At 45.5% G+C, this 12,252-nt stretch overlaps 1 protein-coding gene across 3 annotated transcripts in view; it reads right to left on the bottom strand.

Annotated features, from left to right (window-relative positions):
- Positions 1-12,252, bottom strand: part of bmf (Bcl2 modifying factor) — a 62,390-nt gene that overhangs the window by 27,174 nt on the left and 22,964 nt on the right. For all 3 annotated transcript variants that reach the window (XM_033026798.1, XM_033026799.1, XM_033026800.1), the window contains exon 3: positions 1,522-1,706. In XM_033026798.1, coding sequence (XP_032882689.1) covers positions 1,522-1,706 — 185 coding nt within the window. The remainder of the gene's footprint in view (positions 1-1,521; positions 1,707-12,252) is intronic.

Here is a 12,252-nt window from a genome sequence, read left to right as displayed (position 1 = left end):
AGGTAATGTTTCGGGTCGAGAACCTTGTTCAGACTTTGTGCGAGCTGATGTTCATCTATTTTCATCAGTAAACCCTCGCCTTCAGTAGTTCTTGTTCACTGATTGCTTATTGATTTTAATCCAGATCCCTGGTACTGAGTAGCTTTCTGTCTACTGGGTCTGCAGCTATTTATCTGATGATTTCATGGACTGTCTTTTACACTGTCTCTCAATGGCCTCTTATCAGTGCCCACTGTTACTTGCTGCACCTCTGCTGATATTATAGTGGCTTTCTCACAGTTACTTTGTACCACTAATGCCAGAGCTCTGCGAAAGTGGCGGTGAGCTTGAATCTCCCTCACACTGCCATACTCTGCCCCTCCACCCTGTGTCACTGAGTGCATCTTCTCTGGTGTTAATCCAGCATCCTCACACTGTCTCTCAGTAACACCTCTCACCCCAGCACTCTCTGTTATATGCACCGTCTCCACTGATGTTGATCCAGATTTGTGGTGTAAAGCCCCTGTCCCACTTAGGAGACCTAAACAGCAACCTCTGGTGGCCTTGCCCACCACCCAAGGTTTCCATGAGGTCACCAGAGGTTTTGGTCACTCTCCCTAATGGTCGAAAGTGGTTTCCGCTTGGTCGAGGCTTCATCTAGGTTGCTGCTATTTTTTCATCATGATTAAAACCGGCCTCGACTAAAAATAGGTTGCTGTTTTAAAAATCGATAATTTTTTAGTCGCAGGTCTAGTCGAAGCTGGTTTTCTTCATAGTCGAGAAAGGTTTTCAACATATGCGTGGGAGGTGGTAGGAGGTTGCAGGTCACCTCGACCTTGATTTTTTTTTGGGTGGCGGGCAAGGTCACCAGAGGTTGCTGTTTAGGTCTCCTAAGTGGGACAGGGGCTTAAATGTGTTTAGTCACATGGTACTTTGTTGCTGCCTGCCCTACAGGAGACTTATTGGCCTCAATGAGATAGACACAAAATATTAGAGTAACTCAGCATCTCTGGAGAAAAAGGATGGGTGATGTTTCTGATTGGGACCCTTCTTCAGTAGGGTGTAGGGTGAAGGGTGAAGGGTTTACGAGTGTAGCTGGGACATGTTGGCCGGTGTGGGTAAGTTGGGCCAAAGGGCCTGTTTCCACACTGTATCACTCTATAACTCTAAGGAGTCTGAAGAAGGGTCGCAGCCTGAAACGTCACCCATCCCTTTTCTCCACTGAGTAACTCCAGCACTTTGTGTCTATCTTTGGTGTAAACCAGCATCCGGAGTTCTTTGTTACTACTTGTTGGTCCCATTACTTTGGCACCGATGAAAGATGAGAACAGCACAAGACCACGTTGAAATTTCCATTGCAACAAAAGGACTCAATGATGTACATTCCACAGGGCATTCAACATTAGCCACGGACCCATCTGATATGAATGTCTGCAATAGTCACTGAGCCACGACAGCTACACTTGGTCAAACATGGATAGGTAGTATCCTGAGTCATTAACCCCATACTGCCCCACACCTATCCTTTAGTTTGCAACTTACCCTTTCAACATGGGAGCTGTGGAACTGATCCCCGATCTGTCGTAGTTTCTGCCCAATCCGAATCTCCACTCTCTCCTCCGGTAGCAAATCCATGGGTAAGTGATCGGTTTGATTGCAGCGAGATACTGTGTTGGCCCGCGGCACCTCATAGACCTCTGTAAAATGGAGCCGATTCCCTGCAGTGCCTGGGACGGAAGTAAAGCAATCGTCAGCCAACATTGTGATAGTTCCTCCTCTCACCCCCCACTTCATCCGCCTCCCGCCTTTATGAGCGGCACGGGGAAAGTGGACTTAATGCTCCTCCAGTGGGTCCATTTGAAAGACGGGCCAGCTGCAAAACTGTAATCACCAGGGGGTAGAACTGGAGACCTGTTCATCACCAAGGCTCAGCAGCAAGGGCGAGCTTGCAACTGCTTCATCATGTACGAGTATATTAGAAATGACCACAGGCCAGTTCAAGTTAAGAGTTGGCCCTTCCATTAAAATAAAGCAAACTCCTTACATCACTCTGTATTCACCATCATCACCACACAGACACACAATTACATGGACGCACACACGCACACACACACACATGCACATACACACGCATACACACACATGCACATGCACACATGCATGCACATACACACATGCACACACCCATGCACACACACATGCGTCTACACGCACTAGGGACACTTTACAATTTTACCATAGCCAATTAACCCACAACCCTGTATGTCTTTGGAGTGTGGGTGGAAACCGGAGCACCCGGAGCACCCGGAGAAACCCCACGCAGGTCACGGGGCGAACATATAAACTACCTACAGACAGCGCCCTTGGTCAGGATCGAACCCGGGTCTCTGACGCTGTAAGGCAGCAACTCTACCACTGCGCCACTGTGCCAAGTCATGGCTAAAGCGGACAGGATCCAGTTTTGGGCGGAAATTCATGATTTTATTTTTGCAAAATTTACTTCCTTATTGAGCCTGCTTTACATGTAAAACGAGTTTGCCCAGATGGTCAGGCACGAGGATGAGGTGTGAGCTCATGGTGCACAGCCAGGTTGCAGTGGTGGCTTCCTTCAGTGGCTACTTAGTCTGACTGTTTCCTTGGGTTTTCCCAGCTGGTTAAGAAATATCCTTATCGTGATCCTTGCTTCTCGCTCTTTAAGAACATCACGTTAAACAATAAACTCGTCTTGCCAAGACTACAAATATAAGAACATAAGAAAACGAAAGAGGAGTATACGATTCCATCCCTTGAACCTGATCCACCATTCAATGAGATCATGTTTGATCTTCCACCTCAGCACCACTTTCCTGCACTAACCCCATATCCCTTAATTTCCTCACTTCCTTCCAATGTTCTAAATAGTAAAATATATAATCAATACAAGTGTATGATTAAAAGATTTATAATAGAAACATAGAAAATAGGTACAGGAGTAGGCCATTCAGCCCTTCGAGCTAGCACCACCATTCAATATGATCATGGCTGATCAGCCAGAATCTGTACCCCGTTCCTGCCTTATCCCCATACCCTTTAATACCATTAGCCCCAAGAACTATATCTAAAGGACTTGTCCCACGAGCATGCGACCTGCATGCGGCAAGCGCGACCAAATCGGAAGCGGGGGCCGCGCGGAGGTCGAGTGAGTGACATGAATTTTGAGCGAAGTCCGCGGGAAGTTCGCACGTGACGTACGGCGTCGAGACGCTGTGTATGCCTGTCGAGCCGGTGCGTACGGCGTCGAGGCGACTGCAGGCCGGCAGGCCGTTGCCGCGCGGAATTTTTGAACACGGTCAGTTTTTCGGAGCCCCGCGGGATGTCGGGACCAGCTCCGCACAACTCCATACGGCTCCGGAGATCGAAGTGGGACCGGCCCCGCGAGGCCGTACGTCTAAAGCGACCACGTTAGGTCGCGCTTGCCGCATGGAGTTGCATGCTCGTGGGACAGGCCCTTAACTCTCTCTTGAATACATCCAGTGAATTGGCTTCCACTGCCTACAGTGGCAGAGAATTCCACAGATTCACAACTCTCTGGGTAAATAAAGTTTTTCCTCACCTCAGTCCTAAATGGCCTACACTTTATTCTTAAGCTGTGACCCCTGATTCTTGACTCCCGCAACATCGGGAACATTTTTCCTGCATCTAGCCTGTCCAATCCTTTAATATGGTGATAATTATAATTGTATACATATTGTCTTATATACAACATAAGATAATAATGTAATAATTTTTTTTAAAGCTTTTCACTGTACCTCGGTGCACATGACAATAAACAAAGCAATATAAGGGACTATAAATAGCAGAAATGGAGGCCATTCATCCCCTTTATATTGTGCCACCATTAAATTAAACCAATTTTAATTAAATTAAGTTAAGCTAGGTACTCTTTCAGTGCTCATGGGTATGAAGGATACTATGTTTTCGTGAACGACAATGATTTTTGGTTATCTCCGTGATCTTCGAGAAAGGAGTGATTTTGAATTCAGTATTGGTGGAATTTGAACCAACTCATCAACTTACTTCACCGGAGTAGCCATTGCAGCCAATGTGTAGCTACTGACAAAATGCGGACAAGCAGCAATGTGAAAGGGTGATCTTTACAATATCATCAAATATTTCCCATGGAACTATATAGAACAGTACATCACAGGAACAGGCCCTTCAGCCAACAATGGCTGTGCTGAACATACTGTCTAAATAAACAAATTTGATCTGCCTACACATTATCCATATTCCTCCATTCCCTGCATAGGCCCTGCATAAGCCTCTCAAATGCTACTCTTGTATCTGCCTCTACCACCATCCCAGTCACCCACCACCTTCTGTATAAATAACTTTCCCAGCACATCTCTTTTAAACTTTGCCCCTCTCATTTAAAGCTATGCCCTCTAGTCTTTGACATTTCCACCCTGGGAGAAAGGTTCAGATGAAGTAGATGTTTATTGCTACATTCTACATGCAAGTACCGGTAAGCGACACAGAGACAACGACACTTGGGAGGCATTGCCCCATAAACACACAGCTGGGAGAGTGGGAAAGAAGGGAAATGGCAGAAAACTTTCAGGGATGTTTCAAACCAAAGCACATAAGCAGCCTCAGCCACGAACATCTTACTGAAGCTTCCACTGCAGTAAATATTCCCTGCGTGCATTTGGCAGCGTGGCTATTGAGCAGAATGTAATCTGACAAAACATCAGATCATATTTCATAGCTGTGAAAGTTATACTTGCTGGACATATTTCAATAGTATATCAAGGAGATAAAGGAGAAACTGAAAGCCTGTTATGGGATCTGCAATGTTGCTGACGGGACGACAGATGTTCTCAATATCTGGCTGCTCGATGTAAACTGGAGTGTGAACTTAAGTTGAGGGTGTGTTGGATCAACTGTCTCTTTGCAAGCTGTGAATGTTAAGACCATAGGGTAGGCAATAGAGACAAAGCACCAGATTCCCTTTCCTGTTGTACAGGATAATGTACCAACTATTAAGAAGATAGATACAAAATGCCGGAGTAACTCAGTGGGACAGGCAGCATCTCTGGAGAGAAGGAATGGTGACATTTCGGGTCAAGACCCTTTTTCAGATTTATTATGAGAGTTTGGGAGAGGTTTATGAAAGCCTAGCTTCTGAATGGAGTGCAGTTTATACTTGCAGCTTCCTTGTTAAACCCAGTTGGCGATTCGTGCCAAGAAGGTAACATCAAGTTAAAATGAAATGCGATGTGGAGTGAGAGAAATGCCAATGAACGTGTTAACACAATGAACCTTCTCCCCGTGACTGCGAGGGTTTTCTCCGGGTGCTCCGGTTTCCTCCCAAACTCCAAAGACGTACAGGGCTGTAGGTTAATTAGCTTCAGTGCAAATTGTAAATTGTCCCTAGAGTGTAGTGATCGCTGGTCGGCACGGACTCGGTTTGCCAAATGGCCTGTTTCCACGCTGTATCTTCAAAGTCCAAAGTCTTGTCATTCATCAAATATTCCACCTTGCAACTTTTACTATAGCTAGAATAGTGAAAGGCTTGGATAGAGTGTATGTGGAGAGGATGTTTCCACTAGTGGGAGAGTCTAGGACTAGAGGTCATAGACTCACAATTAAAGGACGTTCTTTTAGGAAGGAGAAGAGAAGGAATTTCTTTAGTCAGAGGGTGGTGAATCTGTGGAATTCTTTGCCACAGAAGGCTGTGGAGGAAAAGTCAGTGGATATATTTAAGGCAGAGACAGATAGATTCTTGATTAGTACAGGTGTCACAGGTTATGGGGAGAAGGCAGGAGAATGGGGTTAGGAGGGAGAGATAGATCAGCCATGATTGAATGGCGGAGTAGACTTGATGGGCCGAATGGCCTAATTCTACTCAGATCACATTATCATGATCTTATGATCTTTCCACATCATTCACTATCTGCGACATCCATGCTCATTCATTGAGTCCGTCCATTCCCCCTTGAAGCCTCTCTGCCACCACTTCACAATCCATTCTGCCACGTAACTTTGCACCATCGCCATTGTCAAATTTGGATCTATTGCACTTGATTCCTTCATTCACATCATGTTGTGAGGGCACGCCGTTGTTCAAAAGAACACTCACTATGTCAACACCACACACATTGCAAAATATTGAATGAAATGAAGTACAACTGTGTTCACTAATCCTAGAAGAATGTGGTATCAAGGTTTTACACACTTGCTAGTTGGAGAGTCTAGGACTAGAGGTCATAGCCTCAGATTTAGAGGACGTTCCTTTAGGAAGGAGATGAAAAGGAGTTTCTTTAGTTAGAGGGTGGCGAATCTGTGGAATTCTTTGCCACAGAAGGCTGTGGAGGTTGTCAATGGATATTTTTTAAGGCAGAGATAGATAGTTTCATGATAAGTACGGGTGTCAGGGGTTATGGGGAGAAGGCAGAAGAATGGGTTTAGAAAGGAGAGATTGATCAGCCATGATTGAATGACGGAGTAGACTTGATGGGCTGAATGGCCTAATTCTGCTCCTATCACTTATGCTGGAACTGCTAACAAGCAATATGTTGAAAGAGCATTTCATCCCTTGAAAATGCTTTCAGTTTTGTTTGGCCTCCAATGTTTTCAGTGTACACCAATATGCACCAGAATAAAGCATGAAGCAAAAAAAATAAAAAATACTCCAGAAAGAATTGCTGCGCATTTCTCTTTAACGACTTATTTTTAAAGATGGGGAAAGGTTGAAATGCATATTCCTTCCTCTCTGACAGAAATAAATTGTTTTCAGTCAGTTCCTAAGTTGAGTTTGGTGCTTGTAATTATTTGTATTTACAGTATATTCCTTGTGTTCAAGCATCACTTCCCTGGTTCTATTTTCCGTGCTTTTGTGATATACACCATGACGGCATCATAATTTAGATCCAAATTTTCCGTGACCACATCCCACACCTGCCTCGTTCTGTTTTGGTCAGTTTCTAAGCTCCATTTACCCACCTGAGTTCCATATTCCTCAATACAATAATGCAGCAAAAATCTAACATTACAACTTCTGAGATTCAGTCTGAAGAAGGGTCTCGACCCGAAACGTCACCCATTCCTTCTCTCCAGTGATGCTGCCTGTCCCGCTGAGTTACTCCAGCATTTTGTGTCTATCTTCGATGTAAACCAGCATCTGCAGTTCCTTCCCCACACATTCCGAGATTGTTTGTTGAGGTCCAACTTCAACTTTGGGGAGAATACATTCCAAGTTTCCACCAGCATTTGTTGATTCCCAACACCCCAACACCAGGCACTGGCTTAGGTGATGTTCTCATGTTCACAGGGAATTAAATTGTCCTGTTTATCCTATCAGCAACTTCAAATAGTCCAAACAGCTCAGTTAAATCACCCTTCAGTAGAGGCAAAATTTAACTGGGAAACAACTCAAAACTCAGGAGCAAGATGAAAGTTGATTCTTGGCACTTAATACCTTCATGGTGGAACTTCACCTCATCTTGGTTTAGTTTAGTTTGGAGTTACAGCATACAAACTTCGGCTCACTGAGTCCACGCCGACCATCGATCGCCCGTTCACACTAATTCTGTGTCACACCACTTTCACATCCACTCCCTGCACACTAAGGGCGATTTACAGATCAATTAACCTGCAGATTTGCATGTCTTTCGGACGTGGGAGGAAACTGTAGCACCCGGAGGAATCCCACGCGATCACAGGGAGAATGTACAAACTCCATGCGGACAGTACTCAAGGTCAGGATGGAACTCGGATATCTGGCGCTGTGAGGCAGCAGATCTACCAGCTGCAGCCTGAGCTGCCCTGGTGATAAACGTCTGTGCAGAATCTCAGACAGCAGCCATTCAGCTAAGTTCAAAGATCAAACTCATCTGCTGACCACCTGATGTTAAAAGGCTTTTCATCTGTCTAACTTCTGCTACTGGTCACAGGCATCAGGCTGGAGGTCTATTCCACCAGCATTGGCAGTCTCAGTACTTCATCCAACCAGCCCTCCTTCAATTGCTGAAGTAGTACAAAGGTGGTTGTAGGTGCACGGGTGCAAGGGCTGCGGACGACTGCTGGGGATGGCTGCCTTTACCTGGGATAAATACATGCATGCAGGCACACACACACACACATATATTCCTGCATTGCACGCACACACACAAATGCACATGCATGCACAAACAGGGTTGAGGGCAGCACAGTGGCGCAGCGGGTAAAGCTGCTACCTCCCAGCGCCAGGGACCCCGGTTACGATCCTGACCTCCGGTGCTGTCTGTGTGGAGTTTGCACATTCTCCCAGTCACCACGCGAGTTTTCTCTGGGTGCTCTGGTTTCCACCAACACCCCAAAGACATGTAAGTTTGTAAGATAATTAGCTTCTGTAATATGCCCCTAATGTGTAAGGAGTGGATGAGTAAAGTGGGAGAACATGGCACTAGTGTGAACGGGTGATTGATGGTAGATGTGGACTCGGTGTGTTTCCATACTGTATCTCTAAACTAAACTAAACTGAACACATGTTCACACACATACGTACATGCGCGAACAATTGGCCCCACACGTGTCCACTCACGCAGAAACACACCCACTTGCACACTGACAAGGATGTGCTCGTACACTAACACACACACCTGCATGCATTTAGTCGAGCAGGAACTTCTCTACTGCAACACCACTTGTATCCGATTGCATCCAAATGGCTTCACAGTCATTGTAAGTAAATTAACCTGCTGCTTGCTGTCTTCTTGGCCTGGCCTAGTGGGCGAGTTCATGCATTCATTGTGTGGCAGGAGTGGAACTGAAATGTCCCTGGGAATAAATTAACTGCTCCTGCCGAACCACAGCTTCTTAAAGAAGATAAAGATATAGGAAGACAAAGCAGGCCAAGTCAGTGTGGAAGCCAAGTCTAGCATTCAATTAGATTAGGCTTCAGCTGCATCTCATCCAGTTCTAGATCCCTTGCTCAACAAGATCCAACCACCCTCAGTCTCGAGTGTATCTGCTGACCTGTGAGAGATGGCTGGTTTTGGACTGCTCCAACAAGATGTAACTAATCCAACATTAGAAACATAGAAACAAAGAAAATAGGTGCTGGAGTAGGCCATTCGGCCCTTCGAGGCAGCACCGCCATTCAATATGATCAAGGCTGATCATCCAAAATCACTATCCCGTTCCTGCTTTCTCCCCATGTCCCTTGATTCCGTTAGCTCGAAGAGCTAAATCTAAATCTCTCTTGAATATGATAAAAGAACAATAAAAGTAAGCTGGAAATGAAAATGATTATTTCATTCCGAGGCCTTCAACCATCTCCCTACACCTCGGTCTTTGTTTTCTCTTGTTCAATGTTATTTTGCATCCCTGCCTGCCCATCACCATTGTCTCCCCTCTCAGCTTAGAGTAATCTATCGTTCACCTTCCCATCTTGTCTCTCCCACTCACCCATCAACCACGAGCTCACCAAGTCCACCAACACTTTGAGTGTAATCTTAAAATTGTCTGGGCATCTCTCCAATTGAGTCAGACACTCACTTTAACCACCCTCCCACCTCCACACTGATCTGCTCCAAGTTCAACGCAATCACCATTTGTGTGAGCAGGAGAGGCCTTGGTTTAGGCAGCAGAAAGTAACGTGCTGGAGGAACTCAGCGGGTCAGGCAGCATCTGTGGAGGCAGAAGGATGGTTGATGTTTCGGGTCGAGATGCTGCATCAGGGTTGGTGAGGTTTATCCACCCAAAACGACGATCGTTCCTCACCCTCCACTGATGCTGCCTGTGGATATCAGGTTTATGGGGAGAAGGCAGGAGAATGGGGTTAAGATAGGGAAAGATAGATCAGCAATGATTGAATGATGGAGTAGACTTGATGGGTCGAATGGCCTAACTCTGCCCTATCACATGAACCCGCTGAGTTCCTCCAGCAGTTAGTTTGGTTCAGGTTCCAGCATCTACAGTCTCTTGCGCCTCTGGGATACAAGCAGTTGTGCTCTGTATTTAGGAGTACTTTGCAAGCAAATTTGGGGTTTTGGATTTGTTGAAAATGAAGCAGTTATATTTACATGATCTGAGAGATCCTACATAGACATCATCAGAGCAGGTTAGAGGCTAGGTGTCCTACTGTCAATGATTCATGACCCGACACCCCTAAATCTTTCCAGAAAACCATAAGGCATACAGAATTGGGCCATTCGGCCCATCGGGTCTACTCCGCCATTCAATCGTGGATGATCTATTTTTCCTTCCCTACCCCATTCTCCTGCCTTCTTCCCGTAACCTCTGACTCCCTTACTATTCAGGAAACTAACAGTCTCTGCTTTAAAAATACCCAATTTCCACCATGCGCAAGGGATAAGTCAGAAGGGTTATGGAATACTTTCCAGTTGTCTGGATGAATGCACTCTGACAAAACTTACCAAGTTTGACACTCTCCAACACAAAGACAACTCATTGACTAACACCATATTAACCACCCTAAACACTCAATCCTCCCACCATGCATGCACTGCGGCTGCAGTGTGTAACATCTACAAGATGCACCACAGTTGATTGTCAAAGCCTGACCAGAAACAGGCCTCAGCCACTGTGAATTTGCAAATGACCTAATGCTGATCTGTGGCCAGACCACATTGGATTCTCTTGGCACGTCAGCTCCTTTCACTGCACCTCAAAGCAACAAATTCTGAGGGCCACCACCCGAGGTTCCTTACACCTCGTTGTCAAGCAGGGTGCTTATTCTGTGTGGATGACTTCCCCTCCCAGGCCTCAGACAGTGAATGTATAGACAATTCTGTTTCTTCCCCTTCCAATTGCTTGGACTTTTCATTAATTGATTGTAAGTCGTGTGCAGAAGTAACAAAGGCATGTCTTGATGCTCTTACATAGTTTATGCACAGCAACAATTTAACCCAATGTCCATCTCATATCGTAGATGAAGATAGACACAAAAAGCTGTAGTAACTCAGCAGGACAGGCAGCATCTCTGGAGAGGAGGAATGGATGACGTTTCGGGTTGAGACCCTTCTTCAGACTGGTTAGGGAAAAGGGAAACAAGAGATGTAGAAGATGATGTAGAGAGATAAAGAACAATGAATGAAATTTATGCAAAATAGTAAAGATGATAAAGGAAACATTGTTAGCTGTTTGTTGTGTAAAACCGAGAAGCAAGTGTGACCTGGGTGGGGAGGGATAGAGAAAAGGAATGCCGCGGCTACCTGAAGTTTGAAAAATGCTGTCTGTACGGAGTTTGTATCTTCTCCCTGTGACCGCATGGGTTTTCTCCGAGATCTTCGTTTTCTTCCCACGCTTCATAGAAGTACAGGTCTGTAGGTTAATTGGCTTGGTATAAGTGTAAATTGTCCCTAGTGTGTGTAGGATAGTGTTAATGTGCGGGGATCGCTGGTCGGTACGGACTCAGTGGGCCGAAGGGCCTGTTTCCACACTGTATCTCTAAACTAAACGAAATGTATGAAGCTGTGTAGAAAGAGGTGACTGACACAGTAACACCGTGTGGTGTGCTGCAGGCCAGTATCGATTTTTCACCAGCAAAAGCAATCCTTTCAGAAACTTTGAGGTGGGGGTTGAGGTGCTATAGTACTAGTTTTTAGAGTCATGGAGTCATAGAGCAAGGAATCGGGCCCTTCAGCCCAGCTTGCCCATGCCGACCAAGGTGCCGCATCTACACGTCCCTACAGCCCGCATTTGGCCTAGAGCTTTCCTTATCCATGTACCTGTCCAAATTGCTTTTAAAATTTGTTATAGTACCTGCCTCAACTACCTCCTCTGGCAGCCCATTCAACAAGAGCGTTTGTCGGCACTGGCCCTGTATTCGCTGGAGTTTAGAAGAATGAGGGGGGACCTCATTGAAACGTACAGAATAGTGAAAGGCTTGGATAGAGTGGATGTGGAGAGGATGTTTCCACTAGTGGGAAAGTCTAGGGCTAGAGGTCACAGTCTCAGAATTAAAGGACCTTCCTTTTAGGAAGGAAATGAGGAAGAATTTCTTTAGAAAGAGGGTGGTGAATCTGTGGAATTCTTTGCCACAGAAGGTTGTGGAGGCAAAGTCAGTGGATATATTTAAGGCATAGATACATTCTTGATTAGTACAGGTGTCAGTGGTTACGGGGAGAAGGCATGAGAATGGGGTTAGGGAGGAGAGATAGATCAGCCATGATTGAATGGCGGGGTAGACTTGATGGGCCAAATGGCCTAATTCTACCATAACCTATGACCTACTGACCTTATGAGTCAAGAGAATTTTAGTATATGTTCTGAAACTGAAAAATGTAA

This window comes from Amblyraja radiata, chromosome 9 (genome assembly GCF_010909765.2).
Source record: "Amblyraja radiata isolate CabotCenter1 chromosome 9, sAmbRad1.1.pri, whole genome shotgun sequence".
Taxonomy (NCBI): Eukaryota; Metazoa; Chordata; class Chondrichthyes; order Rajiformes; family Rajidae; genus Amblyraja; species Amblyraja radiata.
The sequence above is the reverse complement of the archived record's forward strand: the minus strand, read 5'-3'. Positions and strand labels throughout refer to the sequence as shown.